This window comes from Tenrec ecaudatus, chromosome 2 (genome assembly GCF_050624435.1).
Source record: "Tenrec ecaudatus isolate mTenEca1 chromosome 2, mTenEca1.hap1, whole genome shotgun sequence".
Taxonomy (NCBI): Eukaryota; Metazoa; Chordata; class Mammalia; order Afrosoricida; family Tenrecidae; genus Tenrec; species Tenrec ecaudatus.
Window position 1 is genome coordinate 75,808,969 of NC_134531.1, and position 24,376 is coordinate 75,833,344.

A 24,376-nucleotide genomic window follows, 5' to 3' on the forward strand; every position below is an offset into this window, starting at 1 on the left:
TCTTCCTAAAATATTCACTTAAGCTGGGCTCAAAACAAAAATGCATCCAGCTTGCCCAATGGCAAACTGACTTTGCTGGGTAAACTTTCAACCCAACGGCAATAAAAATGAATCAGTGATCATGATCAGAGCTACAGAAAAACAAGGCAGTCCGATCAGCTGTGCTGAATGACCAGAGCTGGCATCGACAGGGACAGGAAGCAGAAGAGTGCTTTCCGATGGTGAGATGGGGCTGTGGGGAAGCCAGGGAGTGAGTGTTAAGAGGTACAGGCTCCAATTAGAGGTGATAAAAATGGGTTCTTATGGTATGTTATGATAGTGGTGCAATCCTGTGAATTAAAAAAATTAATTATACATTATAGTAGGGCAAAAGATACAGTGTATAAATCACACTTCTAGAAAGCTGTTAAGACTGTAAAATATGAAAATATACATATAATTTATTAAGTGTTCATGAGGATGGTAGGGATGGAGGGAGGGAATAAAGAGGAACAGATATCAAGGGGCTCAAGTAGAAAGAAAATGCTTTTAAAATTATGATGGCGGCATCTGTACAAGTTCCCTTGATGTAATTGATTTATGGATTGTTATAATATCTGTAAGAGCCCCCAATAAAATAATCAATAAATTAAAAAAAAGAAAACAAAAAGCTGTTAAAGAGTAATAAGCTAAGCTGGATTTTTTTTAACCTCCTGACAAATACTGCTTAGTAAGCTAAACATAGGATGATAAACTTGGCACTTTCTCTTTTTTTTTTATCATTTTATTGGGGGCTCATACAACTCTTATCACAATCCATACATACATCAATTGTGTAACGCACATTTGTACATCCACTGCCCTCATCATTCCCAAAACATTTGTTTTCCACTTTGGCTCTTGGAATCAGCTCATTTTTCATTTTTCCCCTCCCTTCCCCCTCCCCTCCCTCATGAACCCTTGATAATTTATCAGTTATTACTATTTTATCATATCTTACATTGCCCAATGTCTCCCTTCACCTACTTTACTGTTGTCCATCCCCCAGGGAGGAGGTTATAAGTAGATCCTTGTAATCGGTTTCCCCTTTCTACCCCACACTCCCTCGACCCTCCCGGTCTCGCCATTCTCACCACTGGTCCCGAGGGGTTCATCTGTCCTGGATTCCCTGTGTTTCCAGTTCCTATCTTCACCACTGTACATCCTCTGGTCTAACCAGGTTTGTAAGGTAGAATTGGGATGATAGTGGGGGTGGGGGGATGAATTTAAGAACTAGAAGTTGTGTGTTTCATCGATGCTACACTGCACCCTGAGTGACTCATCTCCACGCGGCTACCCCTCTATCTCACTGCCAAGTCAATTCCAATTCATCGCAACCCTATGGGACAGTATAGAGACTAGAATATTTTATGGGAGTTGAAAGCTCATCTTTCTTTCTTTTTAATATTTTATTGGGAGCGCTTACATATATCATAACATTCCATCAATCACATAAAACAGTATTGTACAATTGCTACCACAGTCAGTTTCAAAAGCTCATCTTTCTCCTCGTGGTTTCAAACTGTTGACCTAGAAGTTAATAGCTCAACAGGTAAATTTTCCCCTATTGTCACAATTAAGAGCATCTCTGGCTTACATAATAAATGAGTTCATTTTAAATTAATTATTCCCTTCCCATGATAAACAAATAAATTCAAAGTCCTGAATATAATAAATACCTTGGTCTAAAGATAACTTTGTTATGTGATCCAATTTTATGCTACATTATAAAAGAAACAGAAAGCCAATACAAATGTAATGGGGAAAGAATCATCTCCATACAAGTCATTCCAGCCATTGCATGGGTGATTAGTGAGAATCTGGATCCTGGGATTTGGGGTTCGTAACATAATGGGGTAAGCTTTGGGCTGGTGACTAAGATCGGTGGTTCAGACCCATCCGCTTCTCTGGGGGGAAGATTAAGTTGTCTGCTCCTATGAAGATATAGTCTTGGAAGCACTGTGTGTGGCTGCATTAAGTCAGAATCACTTGATGATAATGGGTTGCGTTGGTTTGGATGTGGGCTTAGACTACTCCCCTGTCCTACCTTAGAAGCCCCCCAAGGTCCCTCGGGGTAAGAACAGACTTGAAAGCAGCATGCTTGGGGGTTAGGATGTTAGGGACCAAGGAAACCACCTTGGGGTCTTCATCTCTAAAGATAAACTATTCGCTAACATCTGGGAGAATACGCACCTAAGATATTCCTGACAACAGTGATGAACTCTGAATATACTTTAAAATATTTCTCACAGGTCTCCTGTAAATATAGTAGAACTATAGTTGCCCATATTCCAGGCAAACTGATCCCAAGCAACCATGCGGCAATCGCACAGAGCTCTGTGTCACAGCGAGGATTCAGTCACAAATCTGAACTGGCGTGTGGCGCCTAAAGAAGACGGCAGCCTCTGCTCTCTGGGGAAATGTTGTTTGAATGATGAAATCTCTGTTTTATTTAGTCTGGAGCTATCAGAATTAATCCATTCCTCTCTACCGTGGTCCAGGGATGTGAACAGGCTTGGAGTCACACAGAGAACCCTGTAAACTCCACTATGGTAGATGTAGTTAGGCTAAAAGGTAACACCGTATCATTTTATCTCCCTTCTGACCCCACTTTAAAATTGTTTCTGTTTACAGTATTTTCCTTGCTTTCTTTTCAATTGAGGTTTTTCTCAGTTGTTATGTTGTTTGTTTGTTTCTTAGTTGTGTTTCATATGATTTTCTGTATATGAAGTCTAGGATAGACAAATCTAAAGAGAAAGTAACTGGATTAATAATTACTTGGGTGCTGTTATGATAGTAATACAGCTTGTTAATATGATTGAACTACTGAATTGAATGACATGTGAACTATGTGCCAATAAAACTGTCCAAAATATGTAATATTCCCTAAGGGTCAGGGGAGGCAGGAATGGGGAGCCAACAAGAATGAGTACCAGAGAGAATGAAATGTTGTGAAATTGTGGTGTTGATTGCATAACTCTTCTTAATATGACTGAATGATTTAATTGTGTAATATGCCAATAAAACTGTTTTTAAAAAGAAGTAATTCATACACTGTACAATTCGCCCACTAAGAGTATACAAAGGCTTTTAGCGTAGTCACAGTTACACAACCACACTTCATTGTGCGCTCTCTTCTAGCTCCAAGCCTCTTACTCGCTCCCTCCCACAGGAACGTGGGGTCTCTCTGTTCATCTATGTCTGCACTAGGCTTCCTAATTCTCAAAGCGAGGTACCACTTCTACCTTCTGTCCGAATGAATTTTTCAAATGTATAAATTGGCTTTTACATTCTGGCCTGTCTTTAAACAGAAGTCTGACTGAGACATTCAAATGTTTAACTAGTCTCTTCTGACTCACAGCAACCCCAGAGGACAGGATAGAATTGCCCCCCCGTGGATTTCTGAGACTGTACCTCTTTACAAGAGAAGAAAGCCTTGCCGTTCGCCCTTGGAACGGCTGGTGGATTTGAACGGCTAACCTTGCACCCAAGCCCAATTTTCAGTGGTCATTTGAGGAGACTCAGGGTATATCCATGGTCACCAAGGAAGAATGCCATGAGGAATATGATTGAACCAGAGGACCCGACTAGGGGTGGGGATACACACTCTCATGTCTGATGTCTCTGCAGCCAATTTCAACCCTGCATCCAACCAAGGAAGCCACAGCTGTGTGCTTCTCCTGCACTGGTGTGCCCTCCAGTCACTTTTGAGGAACCGTGGTGTACTATGGACTTGGTGTGGGGCTGGTTAACCACAAGGTCAAAGGTTTAAGTTTTGAGGAAGAAAGATGAAACGACCTGCTGCTCTCGTGATTCACAGAAACCCTCTGTAGCATTGGCTTCCCCATGTATTTGACCGACCACCCCCTTTTCAGAAGGAAAAAAACATCACTCAGTGCCCCGCTGACAAGTAAAAACTGTGTACTCGAGCCCATCATCCAGCATGCAGCGTAGGCATCTGCTGTGGCAGTGCCTTGGGAGGGGCCCAGCATCCCTCCGGGGACAGCATCGCCATGAGGAGATGTATTGCTATGAGCGGGCAATGACTCACTGCCAATGGACATGGGTAAAGCAACTTTCACTGAATTAAATGTGGGTGCTGTGGCTACAATGTGCAAGAAAGAATGCCTCAAGAAACAGCTATAGGAAAACTACTATTTTATTACTAAAAAATGGTGTTTTTAAGGATGCTATCCACCTTACCTTTATGAAAACCCAAAGGAGAAATTTCTCAGGCCTAAGAGCCAAAAAAAAGCCTTGTTCTTCTCGGACATCTGGTTTTCATTTCTCTTATATATACGTGACTTGTACAGTCTTTTCTTTTTTTGCTGTGAACCTAAGGGACCTTGGAATTGAGTGTGAGGCCTGCCTAGAACCTTCCTTTCTATTTTTCCTCTCAACTTAGCAATGTTGAATGATCCCATCCCTGATTCTGCTCACTTTGAGTTTTTCATCCTATTTATTTTGAAACGTCTTGTGTTCAATGTATAAGTAAACAAATGAAAGTTGTAAGTAAATGAAGAGACAGATGGGAGGTGCATAGATAGTTAAGCTGCTAGACAGGATGATAAGTCAATATAAAAAGAACCTGACAAAGAGATATATAGCTACTGGCAAAATAAATGTGTTGCTAATTAAGGCACAATTTACAACAGACTTGAAAAGGGTGAGACTTTAATCAAGCTTCAGGTCCCACATTCACTTTTATAGGGCCATCAAGGCCATGAACAGTGACTCTTTATCCTTCCTTTCACTGTTTCATCTGACCCTGCCCACTTTTAATTCTGACCTCTTTTCCAGCCTAGTGGTTTCAAATATAGATCTCACAGGTGAAGAAAAAAATGGCAGACAGTGGAAAAAGAGCCGATGCCACTCCCTCCAGACGAGAAAGAAAGACATGTGAATAGAGTACCCAAACAACAAGTCACTGCCCGGAGTCGAGTCTGACTCACAGCAACACTATGGGACCAGGTGGAGCTGGCCCAGCTTCTGAAGCTGTCCTTCTGTACAGGAGCCGAAAGCCTCCTCTCTCTCTCCCTCGGAGAAGCTAGGGGCTTCAAACTGCCAACCTTGTTGTTAGCAGCACAATGCATAACCCACTACACCACCAGGGCCCCCGAATACAGTGCACAGGGAGAAAACAAACAAAATACTGCATCTTTGAAGCGAGGGACACGTTTGGTTTTACTGAGAATTAAGAACATCCATCTGCTTCCCTTCGGTAACCAGGTTCTCTGAGAGCACTTTGTCTCAGGTACAGGAGGAGGTGGGGGGTGGTGTGTGTGTGTGTGTGTGTGTGTGTGTGTGTGTGTGTGCGTGCGTGTGTTTAAGTGTGTGTTGGGCATACAGGGTGTGAGTGTGTGTGGTGCAAGGTGTGTGTGTGTCATACAGAGTGTGTGGGGAGGAGGCATACAGGGTGTATGTGTGTGTGTGTATGTGTTTTACAGGGTGTGTGTGTATTTGGCATGCAGTGTGTGTGTGTGTCTTACAAGGTGTGTGTGTGGTGCAAGGTATGTGTGTCATACAGAGTGTGTGTGGGGGTGGCATACAGGGTGTGTGTGTGTGTTTTACAGGATGTGTGTGTATTTGGCATGCAGTGTGTGTGTGTGTGAGTTTGGCATGCAGTGTGTGTGTGCCTGGCATACAGGGTGTGTGTCTGTGTGCCTGGCATACAGAGTGTGTGTGTGTGTGCGCACGTGTGTGTGTTAGGCATTGAGCATCCTGCCAAGGTCGTCCCTTTCCCGTGAGAGCAAACCCGCCACATGCTAAGCAGAGCCGCATTTAAGGGACAACATTACACAGAGGCCCCTCTACAGTGCGGACTGACGCATTCAGCTTTTCACCACACTAAACTCACTGCCATCACATTGATGTCAACTCATGGTGACCCAACAGCACAGGCAGAACTGCAGCTGTGCACTTCTGAGATTGTAACTCTTTATAGGAATAGAGAGCTTCCACTCTCTCTGGTGGAGCAGTTGGTGGTTTCGAACTGCTGACCTTGCAATCAGCAGCCCAAGGCATAACCACAGTTGCCCGTTATGCCATGTCTACAGTGGGTGTGTTTTACAGGGTGACAGCAGTGACCTGCGCTGGGAAAGAAGCATGTATTTCCATTACCAAAGTAAGTATCAAATCCTCGGCGGGTTGGAAGGCATTCTTTGCGGTACATCCCCAGGTGCCATTTCCCGACCATGTGGGTCGCATAGCCGGCTTCTCTCAGGAGCTGTGGCAGCAGCTTCTCATCCAGAGGAACGCAGCTGGGCTGGCAAGGCCAGATGATCTGGTGCTGTAAGCCCGTGTGGATCTTGAAGAGAGAAACAAAGTTGTGGCTGTTGGAACATTCCGAATAAGCCGGCAAAGCAGTTCCTAGTTTATTGGGCACAGACGTGGATGTTTAAACATCATAGACTTGGATGTTTAACTCATCTCCTATGCTGTTGCTTACAGAGACTTCTGAAAGGCAGTTTACTTGCTACATCAAATGACATAATGGACGTAAACCGGATCTGAAAAGCGAAGAAAAGCATTCTAACACATATTCCAACAAATATTATAGATAATCAATAAAGCCATTATGTTAGGAGTTGTCCATTGACATTTTCACTTCCTGCCCCCCCAAAAAATGACACAATAATTTGAGGTAGAGATTTATCATGGGGGGCGTTATTTTTAGAGTCCTGTGCACCCAGGATGTTGGCCTTTGATCACACGTAGTTTCTGCTCTTATTAAAGAGTTGGTGGCTTTTTAAAGGGTTGCTTCATAGTCTAATGAATCTTCCCAGTCCCTGGAGAAGGACACGGTGCATGGCAGAGGAGTGGGACAATTTAAAAGTGGAAGACCCCAATAAGATGGATTGACACAGTGGCTGCAACACTGGGCTCAGCTGCTCAAAAGGTTAACTCTTCCCAGAGGTGCCCGGGGAGAAGAGGCTGCCCATCCAGTCTCCCAGCACCAGCCCTGGAAGCCCCCCGGCATACAGCTCTGCTTTAACCCATGCGGAGGGGGCACACAGCAAAGGCGCTGGCATCACGTAAAGCAGACCAGCATGAAGCTCCAGGGATACCCCCCGGCTCTAGCACTCCCGTGTTCTCTAACTTTGAACAATAACATCAGTAACTTACTAACTCGAATAAGTTCAGTAACTTAGACTCAAGCTCATCCTCTATGACAACGATAGGGTGCTTCCGAGGATGAGCTAAAACGCCAAGCACATACTAAGTGCGCCACAATTGTCACGGGAATGGCTGTCAGCACTGCACTAGGCCCTCTGGAGCAAGAACAGAGCGGGGCTATGGCGAGCGTGCACCTAACCCTGGGCCTGCCCACGGCAGTGTGCTGTGGCGGCCAGGAACACCATGTACACTGGACCACTGCCCTCTGGTTCTGCCAAACAGATATACAGAGAGAAGGCTGCCGTTCATGGTTCTGACCCCCGGCGACCAATGCACAACACAAGGACGTGTCCAATCCCGTGTCATCCCCATGACCACTGCCAAGTGGACATCCACCGTGGTGGCTATTATGCCAGTCCATCTCACCGAGGCTCTCCCTTGCAGTAACTGGCCCTCGGGTCCACCAAATCTGATGTCCTCTTCCAGAGACTAATAATTCCTTCTAAGCACATGTCCAAAGCAACCAAGTCGGATGACATCCTGTCGTGCTCCGTAGGGCTTTGGGGTCAATCTTCAGCAGCCTATCACCAGTCCTTAATCCCCAGTCTGTCTTAGTGGGAAGCGCCATTGGAACCTGCCCACCTTGAGTAACCAAGTCCTGGGACATCATCGCCAGCATCACATCAGCATGCAAGCCAGCCCAGAACGACAAGCCGACAGATGTTGTTAACTGTTAGGCGCTGTCGAAGCACCTCCAACCCATAGCCACCCCATGGACAACAGAAGGAAACACCGCCCAGCCCTGCGCCTTCCTCCCACTTCCCCTTACGTTCGAGCCCACTGTGAGGTGGCAGCTAGCTGGTGGAATTCCAGCCAGCACTGGGTAAATGCTTTCTTTGCCAACACTTTTCTCAGATTCCAATACAGAAGAAAAGGCAAATTCACACACTTTTTGTTTTGCTTTGTTCTTTAATATCTGGCATTACCAAAAAAAGTGTCTATTATAGATAACGACCAAACGGTCAGCAGATCAAACCCACTCAGAGGCTCACAGGGGGAAACCCCGGTGAACTGCTCCTGGGAAGACTGCAGCCTGGAAAGTTTAACTCTGGGGGCAGTTTGACTCTGTCGCATGGGGTTGCTCTGATCCCAAATGGACTTGCTGGCATCTAAGACCCACACAAAAATACAGTAAAGTAACCCCACAGCCATCTAGTCAAATCCAACCCACAGCAACCTTGGGGGATCTGGCAGAACTGCCCGTGTGGGTTTTCGAGACTGCACATCTTTGAGTCAAAAGCCTTATTCTTCTCCGGTGGTGTGGCTGGTGAGTTACGGCTAACTTAGCAGTGAGCAGCCCACCAAGTAACCCCCTCCACCACCAAGGCTCCCAGAAATCAAACTCACAGACATTGAGTCGATTCCAACACAGTGGCCTTACAGGGCAGACAGGGCAGAAGCGGCCCTGTGGCTTGGACGTGGTCTTGAATGCGAGTTGTGTCTCTCCACACCAGCGCTTGAGAAGTGCGCCTCCTCTGCTGACTTCCTATCTCCCCCATCCTCCGTAAGGAGCCCAATTAAAAAGAAATGTCTGGAAACTGATTGTGGCAGCAATTGCACAGCACTTCTTGATGTGATTGAATGATGGGAAGCTCTGTTATCTGTCAGAGCTCCCAATAAAATGATTAAAAAGAAAAAAGAACAACATGGTCCATCTTAAATGTAAAACCAGACTGTATGCGAAGGAAGCGGGTAAATTCATTATTTTGATTGCGGTGATGCCGTCAGAGGTATGTACATATGTCTGCTGGTATATTGCAGATACATGCACTTTTATTATAGGCCCAGGATATGCACCTCAATCAAGTTCTACCATTTAGAGTGGGTTCAGTGTTCTATCAAGCTACCGCCATTAGAGACACACGGTGTATTCCATTTGTCCGTCGCATCCACTCCCGGCCTCCTCTGTCCTGCTCTCTGCTCGGGCTGCTACCTTCAGGGATGCTGACCTCCTTGGACCGAATCATAGCGCTCTTAAGTGTCTGGCTTCTCGTCAGGCTCAGCCAAGGGGGAGCTCCAGCAGAAGATGAGCGAGAAGAGCGAGTGAGTAGCTTCAGCCGGGAAAGTCCCTCTAGTGAGGGTCACTGTGAGGCCAGCCTTCTCCACATGACTGGTCCAGTCCCTTCCTCCCCTTCCATCGGGCCCAGGGACAGTAGCTGCTCCCTTGGATTATTGAACCAAGAAAGCCTCCTCCTACCCTACGTTTGCACCTCTTTAAAATAGCCTCCTTATAAACAAGCCCTCCCTCCACTCTCCTCCTTTGAACGTGCCATCTGCTTCCAGGTGGGACCTTGAATGATACAGGATGTCCCATATCCAGGCTGGGAAACATTTGCTCTCAACCAAGAAACAGATACACAAACCTCCCCACCCGTCCCCACAAAATCAGAGAATGGTTCTTTTCATGGTTAACACCACACATTTGCTCAGTAGGAAATTGATCACAGGCTCCAAAGCCTCATAATAGAGACTAGTGGGGAAGTGAGCCAGATGAGTTAAGAGAAAGACCATGTATTTGTGTGTGCGTGGAATCCAAAAGGCCCGGTGGTGATAAATGTTGTGCATGATTTGGAAGAAAGAAAAAAAAGGCTCATCCATGACTAGCAAAAATTAGCCCTGGTCACGAGGAAGCCGTGGCCAGGGAAGAGGGGATGCGCTGGGATTTGGGTTTCCTGAGCCACGGGCCCAAGGCAGGCGGCCAGCTGAAGCCTGCAGCCATTGTCGGGGATCGTATGGAGCAGGGAATTCGCTCTTTGACTTTCCTGAGAATTTATTCGACAGAGAGCTTTTATCCCATTCCCGGGAAAGCGGAAGGCAAACTCTGGGTGACCGCCAAGACTGTGTTTTGGGCCTGTCGAAATGCCGTCTGAAATCAGGAAGCTGTAATGCGGAGAGAGAGAAGCAGTAAACAGGCCGGTGCCAAGCTGGCTCCAACCGAGCGCGCTCGAGTTCGGCACAGCTATGCTCCGGAGCCCTGGGAGCTTCTCGGGGCAGGAAAACGCACCTCAGCGGCACCAGCTGAGGGAGAAGCTTCCCTACAGAGTCCCCTTGGGAAAGGCAACAGATGCAAAGGCAATTCCATGCTACCACCTACTGATGACGGCTGGAGAATACCAGGGTCCTGCTCCGAACATATGAAAGTCCCATCTGTCCTGGGTGGCTGGCTCTCTCCCTTCTCCATCAGTCTGAAGCCTCCCTCCGAAAACAACACCTTCCGTGATTTTATTTGACCATCGAAGGTTCTCTCCACAGAGACACAGGGCCTGCCAAGCACGGCGAAGAAGCTGGCTTCTCGCTGGGGCCTTTTGGTAAGGTAACTGATGATACACCCTCACCACACCGAACAATGGATCTGAGTCTGTCAGGCGGTCTTTCCTCTGTAGACCTACTCTTAAGCAGGGCAGTCCAGGAGCTCGAAAGAGCAAAGCCAGCCTGGCGAGGCGAAAGGGGGTTCACTCCCTCACACCTTCTTACCACTCCCCCCCTCATAGAAGGTCCCAGAGGCCGTGTGCTGTCTACTTGGGAGATCAGAGTACAGTCTTTCATCTATGCTTTCAATAGGCTTGTCCAGGGGCTCAGTGAGGAGCTCTGTGGGTAAGTGGTTATGCATTGGACTGTTAACCACAAGACTGGCAGTTCAAAACCACCAGCCGGCTCCTTGGGAGAAAGATGAGGCTGCCTTCTGCCCCATTAAAAGTCACGGCCTTGAAAACCCACAGGGGCAGTTCTACCCTGTCCCGGAGGGTCGTCATGAGTCGGAACCGACCCAATGACAGCGAGTTTGGTTTGGTTGGTTTTCAGGTGGGGCCCTGGTGCACACTCATGTGTGGCAAGAAATGTGATTTCCCTCGTAACATCAGTAGTGTAACATCAGTAGTGTAACATCAGTAGTGTAACATCAGTGGCGATACGGTCCGTCCTGTCAACTTGTGTGTGCTGAATGAACACCTACCTGCCATCAAATGTTTTCATGCAATCCCTCTGGCCCAGTCACTGGAAATGGGCAGCTCCACCACCCCACCGTGCATATGAGGACGTCCAGAAGGACATCTCTTGTCCCACTGGACCCAGCCACAGGGCAGGCTGGAAACCAGCCAGGAGTACAGAGTCTCCAGCCTCAGGCTGTGTCAGGACACTCCAGATTTGACTTATGGTCAAAGACCACTCATGCCACGCTAAGGTTTCCTCCTGGAATGCCCTACAGGAGACCACATGGGTTCTGGAAAATCTGCCCCCGCCCTGCTTGAAGCCTCTGAAAAGTGGTCAGCTGCCCATGCTGTGGAAGCCAAGAGCTACAGATACACATTATGTGTGCGGGGGCCCGGGCTTGCCATCTGCTCTGGGCCTGCAGTGTTCAGACTGTGGAACTGGCGGGCAGGCGGCACTGACAGTTTTAAGGGTTTATTTGGTTTGGTGTTGATTAGTAAGCGGGCAAATTGCTGACTAAACTCACCAGTGGGATGCTGTGTGGAAACAGAATAAACAAGCTGGCAATCGGTTCCGTGCCTGCCTCTGCTTAAATGATAGATCCGACTGCGAGCCCACAATGCCAGGGAAGGGAAGGCCAGAGGGAGCTAAGCTGTTGTAAAGTAATACGGTAAAGGAAACAAAAATAAGAGCCAACTCTCAAATTCAGAGAGAAACGGCTTCTTTCTGTTCAAAGTGATTCTGCAAAGAACCAACCCCATAAATCACTCAGCAGCAAGTCTCCCCCTGTGACAGTCTTTTTGGTGCCAATGTGGCACCTGCAAGAAGACACGGGTGGAGCTTAGACTGCCCATCAGCTCGCAGCTGGATGATCTCATTTGGAGGTGCCACTGAGATAAACAGCTCTCTGGAAGTGGGCCACTCTCTCTGCCTTCACCTTCCAGTTGGTGAGCCATGCTAAGAGTTCCTGCATTCTGGAAGATCGTGGCATGTCGCCTGTGAGTCGAAGAGGGACTTAGGGACTAGTATCAGACGGATGGACTTGAGCTGCCTGGGCTGGCATGGTTTATTGATGCATAGTTACTTCTTGATATAAAGCTCTCTCTTACACATATGTAAGTGTCTCTGAATTTGTTTCGCTAATTGACCCGGCCTAACACATTCTATCCAATGGATATATGTCCGCATGGGTCCCCACTCCTGGTACCATGTCCCCACTCCTGGTACCATCATATGAGGCAAGATCGATGCCAAGACACATGGAAAGCTCCAAGGAACCAGGAAGCAGACACCGATGAGATCAGGATCTTCCTCCAGAGCCGACAGAGAGAGACAGTCTTGCCAGAGAGCCAGCACTGTGGATGCAGGCGTCTAGACTCCGACGCTGTGAGGAAGTAAATGTCTGTTTGCCTGTGGTATTTCCGTCACAGCAGCTCGAGAAACCAGCATTCTTTGGGGGCACAGGAATAAGGACCAGCCAGTGTTTTCTCCTCAGAGGAAACTGAGGCCTCTGGACGGCTGACTCCACTGGATGCTCATTCCCCGGATGTCTTCACCAGGTTGGTGGGAGGAATGTCCCCGCTTTCTAGCACCCAGTTCTCCCAACTCTTCACCTTTCTTTGTCGTGATTGGCTGTCACTGAGTCAACCTGGACACGTGGCCACCCGATGAAATGAAACGTCACCTAGCACCGTGCCATCCCTCTGGTCAGATGCAGATCAGAGAGGTTTCACCGGCAGTTTTGGAAGTAGATTCCTAGGCCAATTTCATCTGGACACTCGGCCGACACCTGTTGGGCACCATGGCATCCGTCAAGCCTCCATCGGTAGACGGGCGGTGGCTGCACAGGAAGTGCGCTGGCCAGAAAGGGAAGCCCTAGCTCCCACATGGGAAGTGCGGCTTCTGCAAGACAACCACTAATAGCTCCATCACTTCTTTCATCCCCGACTTCTAATCTGAGAGCCCAAGCAGAGGCGACCACGGGCAGGGGTCCACTGAGAGGCAAGCTCGCGGGGGCATGGTGAAGACTGGGCGAGCAGAACCCCGAGGGCCACAATGAAAAGCAGCAGGGAGACAAGGCACCTTCAGGGGTACACTCTGCCACGTCCTGGCCAGCCCGCCAACACAGGGTTTTTGCCTGCTTGTGTCCTTGAAGCAAACTTGGGAAAATGAGAAATCCCCCATGATGCTCCTGCACTGCCTCCCACCCGTATTTCTTGTGCACGGTTCTGCTTGAAAGTGTCTTGTCCATTTATCAATGTGATTAAGAAAAATACGGCTCGGATCCCTTAAGAATAAAGCCTGGACTTGTCTTTCATCACTTCTATTCTCTGCCAAGGTTTATGAAGTTCTGGGGCAGTGGCCCACGGTCCCCAAGGCAGGAATGTCCCAAATGAAGACCAAAGTTAATTTCCTCTACTTTCTTTCCTGGCAGGAAGTGTCTCCACTAGCCAACCACGTGCATTAGCTCCTCGTCTTTCTTTACTTCTTACAAAAGTGAGTGACTAAAGAGAGCGTGTCAACTCTAAACGGCTGAGTTAGGCTGGGGAGTTCTGCGAGGACACGCTCTGTGTCAGAGTGCCTAACACACTCCTTCAGTTAGCTGGTCAACTTTGACTGTTACTCCAGGCCAGACGCCAGCACGGCATTCTGATAGAGAAGTCGGACCTGAGAACAAACGAGCATCATTCAAATATCTAAGCTGGGTGATGGGAACAGAGAAAGAGCAGACCTATTTTTTCATTGTTCGCTGCCGTCCAGTTGACTCCACCTCTTGCTTGGTGATCCTGTGCACAAGAGAGCGAAACATGGCCTGGCCCTGCACCACCCTTACGATGATTGTTAAGTTTGAACCCATTGTTGTAGTCACAGTGTCAATCCAAGGCTGTGAAGATTTACAACCTTGGGAAGAAAAGGGATTCCTCTTTTGACCTGCCCCTCCATTTTACCCAGCATGATGTCCTTGGTACAGGGACGGGTCTCTCCTGATAACATGTCCAAAGTATGTGAGACAAAGTAGTCTCACCATCCTGGCTCTTAAGAAGTAGTCTCAAGAAGCATACCAGCCTGTGCGATCACGAGGTGTCAAAGGGATCAGGGATAAGGCATCATCAAAAAAAAAATCTTACCATAGTGAATGAAGGGGGAAGTGCAGAGTGGAGACCGAAAGCCCATTTGTCAGCCACTGGAGATCCCCTCACAGAGGGGTCTAGGGGAGGAGATCAGTCAGTCAGGGTGTGATGTAGCATCGATGAAGAATACAGCTATCCCCCAGTTCCTAAATGCTTCCTGCCCCCCAACTACCATGATCCGAATTCTACCTTGCAAGTCTGGATAGAGCAGAGGTTGTACACTGGTGCATATAGGAGCTGGAAGCACAGGGAATCCAGGGTGGATGATAGCCTCAGGACCAGGGGTGTGAGGGGCGATACTGGGAGCGTAGAGGGTGAGTGGGTTGGGAAGGGGGAACTGATTACAAGGATCCCCATGTGACCTCCTCCCTGGGAGAAGGATGGCAGAGAAGGGGGGAAGGGAGACTCTGGATAGGGCAAGATATGACAAAATAACAATCTGTGGATTATCAAGGGCTCATGAGGGAGAGGAAGCGGGGAGGGAGGGGTAAAAAGAGGACTTGATGCAAAGGGTTTAAGTGGAGAGCAAATGCTTTGAAAATGATTAGGACAAAGAATGTTCAGATGTGCTTTATACAATTGATGTATGTATATGTATGGATTGTGATAAGAGTTGTATGAGCCCCTAATAAAATGTTTAAAAAATAAAACAATAAACAATAAATTTTAAAAAAAGAAGCAGTCTGGTGTACTTCTTCCGAGACTGATTATTTGTTCTCCTGGCAGTAAGTACGCTGGTACTTTCTGAGTTTTTCACCAGCACCATCATTCAAAAGCACCAATTCTTCTCTGGGCCGTTCAGTTCATTGTCCGGCTTTCCCATGCACAGAATCGTTGACAAGACCAAGACCTTACTCCTCAATGGAACATCTTTGCTCTAAAAACTTTCAAGAGGTCTTGTCCGCACATTTGCCCAATGCAATATGCCATCTGATTTATTGATCACTGCTTCCAAGTACATTGATTATAGATCTGAGTAAAAGAAGCTCTTTTCTCGAGCATGATGTTGTCTCCTGATCCAGTTCACTTTGTATGGAGCGGCAGTCCATCCTGAAGGCTGCGGGCTTTGATTTTCATTAGCAAATGGTTCAAGTTGTCTTCTCTTTCAGCTGCAAGGCTGTGTCATCTGCCTGTACCATACAGCTGCATAAGCCTTCCTCCAATCGTCATGCTATATTCTGCATCACATATTCTAGCTTCTCAGATTTCTTGCTCAGCATACAGGGGAAAAGTGTGGAGAAAAGACACAATCCTAACACACTCCTTTTGTGATTTTCAACCATGCAGTATTGACTTGTTCTGTTTAAAAACTGCCTGGAGGGTTATACCCAGAATCCCCATCAGCACAATGGAGTCTTCAGGGATTCCCAGTCTTTGCAGCATTAGCCCCCACAGTTTGTTATGATCCACACAGCTGAATATCTTTGCACAGCCAATAAAACACAAGTAAACAGTTTTCTGGTATTCACTCCTTTGACTCTAGCTCCAACTGAAGTCAGCAATGATAGCCCCCATTCCACACCCTCTAATGAACCAGCTCTTTGTCAATGTACTGCTGCAATCATTGCCAGATTGTCTCCAACAACATCTACTTGCAGGTGATAATAATGATATTGCCAATAATTTTCACATTTATTAGGCCACCGTTCCTTGGAATAGGTACAAATATGGATCTCCTCCAGTCTGATGGCCAAATAGCTGTCTTTTGAATTAAATAAAGTTGATTTGTAAGAATTTGAACACTTTAATATGTTCCAGTTTTCTATCTGAACTAAAGGCAGCATACAAATACCATTGGAAAAGCCAGCGGCCTCTACTTAAATCGTACTTAAGTACAAGAACGGTTTGTTTTAATAATGTGGCATTGTATGATACTCACCTTCCTGACAAGATTGCTGAAGACAAAATGGGTACATAAGCAAGTAAAGAAAGCTGATGGTGCCTGGCTATTAAAAGATAAAAGCATCTGGGGTCTTAAGCACTTGTAGTTAAACAGGCGGCCATCTAGTGGGGAAGCAACAAAGCCCACGTGGAAGAAGCACAGTAGTCTGTGTGATCATGAGGTGTTGATGGAAAGAGGTATCAGAAGTTCAAAAACAAGCAACCGAATCTCTGTGAAAGGTGTGGATGTGGTGGAGACCCAAAACCCACCTGTAAGATAATTGGACAGTCCCTCTCAGAAGGGCTACACAGAAAGTATAAGTCTAGGATACAGTATGACACTTATGACCCACAAAACTATCCTCGAGTTCTTTAATATTTTATCTCCTTGCTGTTATGTTTTTTATTTATTTTACCTCATTAATCATGTTAGATTTGCATATATTTATTTTTATGTTTAAGATCATTTTGTACATGAAAGCCAAGATAGATAATCCTTCAGAATAGTAACAGGAATAATGGTTCCCTAAGGGTACAGGAAGGGAGGGAGGGAGGAATAGTAAGCTCATAACATTGATGACTACATAACCCCACTCAAGGGGCTTGAACAACAGAATTGTATGTGAATGGATATATTGGATTATGTAAGATATGGCAAAAAAAAAACCCCAAACTCTTATTTATAGGGTAAATGAATAAACAAACAAGGGGTTGTTGCGTGGGGGAGAGAAAGAAGAGCTGACATCAAGGAGTTCAAGAAGAAAGAAAATGTTTTGAAGTTGATTGTGGTAGCTACTGTACTGTGTTAGTCTGGGTAGACTAGAGAAACACATCCAGGGAGACTCATGTGTATATAAGAGGTTTATATGCAAGAGCAGTTGAATATTGCGAAAACATCCCAGCCCAGTCCAGATCAAGTCCATAAGTCCGATATTAGCCCATATGTCTGATACCGATCTATAAAGTTCTCTTCAGACTCACAAAACACATGCAATGACGCCGATTGTAGGATGATCACAGGCCAGTAGGTAGAATGTCTTTGGATCCAGTGGGAATGTAAACATCTCAGCGCTGGCAGAGGTCTCCACATGGCTTCTCCAGCTCCAGGGTTCTGGCTGCATTAGAGTAGGTCCATGTGTGGCTTCTCCTCAGGGATGTCTCACAGCGAGTGACCAGAGTCTCCTGCCTCCAGAAAGGAATACAGGATTTCCCAGAATTCTCAGGAGAAGGTCATACCCACACAGAGGCCTCAATGACTGTGATCCGAGTGACAGACAAGACTCCACCCCTTCACTCATAATCCTCTCAAATTGACACCAGATTATGAAACCACATGTACAACACTGCTTGATGTGATTGAACTATGGAATGTTATGATAGCTGTAAGAGTTCCCAATAAAATGATTTAAAAAATTTTTAAGCTGGAGTCCCTTTAATTTTTTTTAAACTTAAGATTTTAAGATGCCAAATCCAAAATCTATTTACTACCATATGCATAAAAATGCTTCTGAATGACACCAAGGAATTAATATGGGAAAAGGACCCCTGGTGGCATAGCGGTTAAAGCACTCAGCCACTAACGGAAATGTCGGCAGTTTGAGCCCACCTGTCGCTCTATGGGAGACACACAGCAGTCTGCTCCAGTAAAGACTTACAGCCTTAGAAAGTCTGCGGGTCAGTTCTACTCCATCCGATACGGTTATTATGAGTTGGAATCCATTCAACCAGCCTGATTTTGTTTAGCTTTCATCTTCAGGACGGTGAACTGCAGACTGGGTGAAAATGTAATCGCTTTACTATGTGTTTCTTTCTAAATCTTTTATATTTAAAAACTGTGGACATAATCTTTCAAATAAGCTTAGGGGCTTTTGTTTGTTTGTTTGTTTGATTGCTTTTAGGTAAAATTTGAAACTGCAATTATGCATATAGAAAGAATTCTACTTGGCAATTTATACTCCAAACCAAACATTTGGTCCCACCCGACCCCACTCCCAAGCTTTACGTATTTTCAACCAAAGTGTGTAGGTTATAATGGGATCATACTAGAGGATCCTCAATAATTAAACATCCGATGTAAAATGCCGAATTCACATTCCTGTTTAAATCAGTTCCCGACCACAGAACTAATAGGGCATACTGGTTTTTAGAAAGCTGGTCAAGGTTCCTCTCTTTCTACCAGCAGATGGCGATAATGAGTAGGATACTAAGTAACCCTCAACTTAGACACTTGCCCTCAGCCTTAGTCAAAAACATCCACAAGGAAAGAGCCTTAGAGTCCAGTCCTACTGCCATAGTTTGCATATGAAGAGAGTGATTTCCAACGAGGCACAAGTCGAACAAAATAAAAACTAAAATGAAATCCATCTCGCGTCATTTGTAAGCTATCATCTTTACTCAATTATTTGGCCAAAAAAAAAGGAAAAAGAAAACGCTGGAGTGTTTTTTTAAATCTAAAGTTAGAGACATGATAAGTGGGGCTTTTTTTCCTAAAGAGTAATTTAAAGCACTGGTTCCCACACATATTTGGCCTACTGCTCCCCATTGCTCAGTGCACCCCTGGCAATGAAGAACTTCTGCACATAATCCAGGATAAAGTGTAGGTATCTGTTTCTGCAGCCTGGTGGGTCATTCCCGAGCCCACTACCCAGGGGCACTATGGCCCACTTTGAGAAACATTGGTTGAAAGTATGATTGCCAAGATTCATAGATATGACTATTAAGTAGCGATTTAAAGTATCACATTTTCCAACATATGGACAAGGGTGATAGTATGGAATGATAGATTGTTCCACGATTTGTAAGAGCCCCCAATAAAAAGATTAGTTAAAAAAATTAAGTATCACATTTTTTTTCTCCCTTTCTCCCCACCTTGAAAAGCTGGCCCAGCTGAGGTGAGGTCTCCTCTGTTGAAGTGGATTTTAAGACATGCACATAGAGGAGGTGATATAGAGATGTGCACACAGAGGAGGTGATATATAGATGTGCACACAGAGGAGGTGATATAGAGATGTGCATATAGAGGAGGTGATATAGAGATGTGCACACAGAGGAGGTGATATAGAGATGTGCATATAGAGGGGGTGATATATATGTATATATATAGAAGGTGAGATGTAGATGTGCACATAGAGGAGGTGATATATATGTATATAGAGACAGAGGAGGTGATATATAGATGTGCATAGAGGAGGTAGATATTAGGCAAGCTCTCTACCTCATTGTCATCATATTTTGAAATAGATAAAAAAATTTCTTCAGGTGAATTTATTTTCTATGAATTTCCTTAAAGGAACATCAAATGAATCTTTCACAAATAAAACTCCTCTCCGTGTTGTCATTTTAAGTACTTCCCAAGCTCTCCTGGGTGGTACAAATGGGTACCTCGGAAGACAGGCTGGGCCAGCTCTGTTCCAAAGACCACAGCCTTTAAAATCTAGGAAATAGTTCTAATCTGCATACCTGGGGGCGCTCTGAGTTAGAATTAACTCAACAGGCAACTAAGAACAACATAGACAATTCCTAACTTAGAAATCCGATGGGTTAATTTTAATTGACTTATTTAGGAACAACAACTATTTAGAAACAGGAGGTATCATCTAGTAAATATTAAGCAGCTCGTCAGATGACATTTTAAATAATTCTGGGTAACATAGAGCAGCAACCCCTTTGGGGGTGGAAAAACCCTTTCACAGGGGTTGCCTGATTCATAACATAGCAAAATTACAGTTATGAACTAGAAATGAAAATAATTTTATGGTTGGGGGGGTCACCACAACCTGAGGAACTGTATTAAAGGGTCACGCACGGCATGAGGAAGCTTGAGAACAACTGGCAGAGAGGAAAAGCCATCAACCCTCGTTCAAATCCTGGCTCCACCACTTACTAGTGCGGTGACTTGGGGTAAAGTCTAATCCTCTCTGAGTCTTGGTCTCCCCATTTTAAAATTGAGATGATACCATGGGTGCCTACCTTACAGGGCTGATGTGAGAATGAAGTGAGACGATGCATGTCAAGTGCTCAGGAGAACTGCAGTCTGAGGACGGTGAGGTCCAGCGCGCGGGAATTCTTTATCCCTTTAGAGAGCTTGATTGCTAACCCAAGATAACATTTAACTGGATCTCGTGAACTGTAACAGAATGAAGTTTCAGGAGTGATGGAGAGAAGAGTGGAGTGGGTCGTTAAGGGAGGCCAGCTCTGCGTCAGTCTATTTCATTAAACTGCGTGTGTTGGGCTGCTAACCTAAAGGTCACGAGTTCTAAACCACCAGTTGCTCTGCTTTCTACTCCCGTAAAGAGATACAGCCAGTCAATTCGATGGCAGGGAACTTGATTTGGGAAATCTACCTTGGAGTGCCTAACTCAGGGGTCCTCAACCTTTTCAAACAGGGGGCCAGTTCACTGTCCCTCAGACCTGTTAGAGGGCTAGACTACAGTTTTTTTTAAAAAAACACTATGAACAAATTCGTATGCATACTGTACATATCTTATTTTGAAGTAATTAAACACAACGGGGCAAAAACATCCAGTGGGCCGGATAAATGTCCTCGGCGGGGCGCATGTGGCCTGCGGGCCATAGTTGGAGGACACCTGGCCTAACTTCTACCCTTCACCTACCTTACTCACAGGTACTCTAGCATTCAGGTTGTTTTTTTTTTTTCTCCAAAATTAAATGTGCCTGGAGAGGATCTATATTGTAAATCACGGAGTCGATACCAACTCATAGCAACCCTCTAGGACTGGCTGGAACTGTCCCTGTGAGTTTCCAAGACTAACTCTTCATGTGAGTAGAAAGCCCTGTCTTTCCCCCTCAACACAGTGGGTACTTTAGAACTGCTGACCTTGTGGTATGCTGCCCAACTTGACACCACGATGCCACCAGGGCTCCTATGAAGCAAGCAGTCACCAGATCAACTACTCGAGTAGAAGCTGACCCGAATATCAGCCGAGGCACCTAATTTTACCACAAAAACGGCATAGAAAATGTGCTGAAAACTCAGCTTATACACGAGTATGTACAGTATTTGCTTTCACGCTCCAGTCTGTTGGTAGGAACATGGAGGAAGTGGGGGCCATGATTAGCCTGCCTGTTATTGTGCAATTTGAATTTCGTTTTCTTACTTCAGAGAAAATACAGAAGCTTTGAGGAAGACCTTGCCTTTCTCCCGGTCCCTTCTAGTCTTCTCTCTCATTACCCTTCCTTCCCTCTTTCACAGTGTCCAGGATGAGACGCATTAGTGCAGGGCTTCTTGATTAGACGTAAGAGGTAAGATCAGAACTACACCTACGCCTCAGATCCCTCGTAAAATGCTATCTTTTCTCTTTAAGGAACCATGTCAATATTTATCACAGGTGCCCCTGCCCTTAATCTGAAGACACATGAGTAAAGTTCCATATTCTCTCATTGATGTGGATGGCTACAGTTGATCTGAATAGACAGGGTATATTTATGTAGGCGTGCATGTGTTCTCAAGCAGTCCCCATTTATTCTATTTATATGACCATATTTATACAGGATCTTAAAATGTAAATTTTATGCAGATTAAACAAACAAACAACCTCACTGCCTGAGTGGATGCCAACTCATAGTGATCCTATAGGACAGAGTAGAACTGCCCTGTGGATTTCTGAGCCTGTAAATCTTGACAGAAATAGAAAGCCCGTCTTTCTCCCCAAGTGTGGTCCCAAACTGCTGTTTGCAGTTAGCAGCCCAACCCATAACCACTACGGCACCAAGGCGCCTTCAGATTAAAGGGTGGGGAGGGGGGAAATATCCCAATTTAATAAGCCCAAGATGACCCCTGGACGCAGAGGAGGCACAGGACCCTGCTTTACCACTTTCTAGCAGTGTCGTTCATAAATGAGTCACTGTCTCGGGCTTATTTCCTCAACTGTAAGTGGTGAATTTAAGAGTAGCAACCACTTCATGGGCTGTGTTCAGAAACACAAGCAAGAGTAAAGCACGCTGCCACTTCTGTTGTTATTCATCAGCTAGCAGCAAGATGTAGGATTCCATGTAAATAAACAACAGGGTTCAGGTAATGCTGTGCTTGACATTCTGAGATGACCTAGGAAGAAAGGCCTGGTGATCTGCCTCTGTAAAGATAACCGCCAAGAAAACAGAATGGGACTCAGTCCCATTCAGAAACACATGGGGTCGCCTGGAGGGCAGCATCCACTTTGATCCCAGGAGTTTGGTTTGGTTTGGTTTTTCGGTTTCAATGCATACACTGCTCTCCCTGGTGACCTGGTTAGTGGTTACACGTTGGGCTGCTATGAGTGTCAGCAGTTTGAAACCACCAGCTCTTCTGAGGGAGAAAGACGGGCTTTCTACTCCTTCAGAGTTACAGTCTCAGAAACTCACTGGGGCTTTCCTACCCTGCCCTACGGGGTCGCTAAAGAGAGAAAAACGTAGATGTTCTGAGGAGTTCAATCTAAGGTTAAACGCAAAAAAGAAATCAAGCCCGTGTCAAGTTCACTCAAGGGACGCTGTGCACCATTTAGTCTTTGGTCAGACGCTCCAAGTCCTCTCCTTTAAGCTTCAGGTTTACTTGCCCCTCTCTGCTCTTCGGGGCGCCTCGCGCCCCCTCGCCAGCACCCCACTTCAGCACCTCCCCGACCTCGGGCCGCAGAAAGCGGAAAGAGACGTGTGCCTAGGCGCCACTCGAACCCCGGGCAGGGGCGCTGGGCCAGGGTGCGGGCGCCCTGCGGCCGAGCATGCGCACACCCGCGGGCGTCCGCAGAGCGGCGCGGAAGCCAGCGCCGGGCCGGCGGGTGCGCGGAGCGCGCAGGGCCCCGGGGCGACGGGCCCGGGCGGGCGGGCGGGCGGGGGCCCCGGGGCGGAGCCTGCAGGCGGGCCGGCGGGGCCGCTGCGTACCTGGTAGCGGCCGGTGAGCAGCTGGCTCCGCGACGGCGTGCACAGCGGCTGCGTGTAGTAGTTGTCCAGGCGCACGCCGCCGGCCGCCAGCGCGTCCAGGTGCGGCGTGCGGATGCTCGAGCCGCGGAAGCCCACGTCGTGCCAGCCCAGGTCGTCCGCCAGCAGGAAGACGAGGTGAGGCGGCCGGCCGAGCCCGGCGCCCGCGCATGGCGGCGGCGACCGCAGCAGCAGCAGCAGCAGCGGCGGCAGGACGCCCGGGAGCCGCGGCCTCCTCGGGCCGGGGCCTCGCGCCGGGCTCCCCGCGCCTCGCGGGCCCATGCTGCTCGCTCCCCTGTGGGCGCCGGGTGGCGCCGCTGGGCACCACTTATAGATTCAGGAACTGGGGCTGCCCCGCCCCGCAGTGGGCCGAGACCGCGGCCGAGGGGCCCAGGGCCCGAGCCCCGGCAGCCGCCGACCCGGTTCGGGGGGCCTGTGCGGAGGGGCGGAGCCTCCTCAGAAGAACCCCCAAGCTCCCGCTGGCCAGCGCCTGGACACCGCGCCGAAGCGTACAAGGGCCCAGGCCCGCATCATGCCCGGGACGAACTTTTGCACTCCGGCATCCCCAAAGTGGAGAAGAACCGTCTCTCTTTTTTTTTTTTTAACCTTTCGGGGCTTACAAAGTTTGTTTATTTTCACTTCGGCTAGCTCTTGCCAACCGCTCACAGCGACATGGGAAGTTCAGCATTAGCGCTCAGTCCATTGCCCCAAAGTCTGTGACTTTTTAAAGAAAGGATCGTGTCTAGCAGAATCCGTTCTAACCTAAGTGTCCAGGAAAAGGGAGGAGGAAGAGGTATTGCAGAGCAAGGAATCATCTCCTTCCGCTTCCGCTGGGAATACTGTACCCCTCTCCCCCCCCCCACCACCACCCCAGTACAGGGCCAAAATGCGTAATCCAACGGCTGGGTTGTTTGTAACGTTTAAAGGTGCAGCTTGACCTCCAGGATGCCCTGGGGTGCTTTTGGACACCGAAGACCAAAAGCAGTTCCTGCTGGACTACTTGCTGGCAAGCTTGGCAGCTGGCACCCACCCATCATAGCCCGGGAAGAAAGAGCTGGTCACCTGCCTCAGGAATGATTACAGAGATCTCAGTTTGACCCCATTAACGTAGGTGGCTATGGGTTGGAAGCTACTGGCTGGCAGTGGGATTGGACCCGGTTTCATGGCCATTGAATAAGCTCACCAGCTGCCAGGCAGTGAACCATTTCCCTAAGCATGGCCTTAGTCTTGTGCTCGTTAAATCGAGAAGCTAGCCTATGACTAGTCTATTCCTGTTGCCGTCTGGGACCATTCCTGCCTGCGCTGTCTCTAAACTCACTGCCATAGGAACGATG

At 47.1% G+C, this 24,376-nt stretch overlaps 1 protein-coding gene across 1 annotated transcript in view; it reads right to left on the reverse strand.

The window, feature by feature from the left end:
- ARSB (arylsulfatase B) overlaps positions 1 to 23,821 on the reverse strand; it is a 225,540-nt gene extending 201,719 nt beyond the window's left edge. The window contains exons 1-2 of the mRNA XM_075541208.1: positions 23,007 to 23,821; positions 6,139 to 6,325 (exon numbers count right to left, since the gene is read on the reverse strand). Coding sequence (XP_075397323.1) covers positions 6,139 to 6,325; positions 23,007 to 23,324 — 505 coding nt within the window. The 5' untranslated portion in view covers positions 23,325 to 23,821. The remainder of the gene's footprint in view (positions 1 to 6,138; positions 6,326 to 23,006) is intronic.
- Between the last annotated feature and the right edge of the window lie 555 nt (positions 23,822 to 24,376).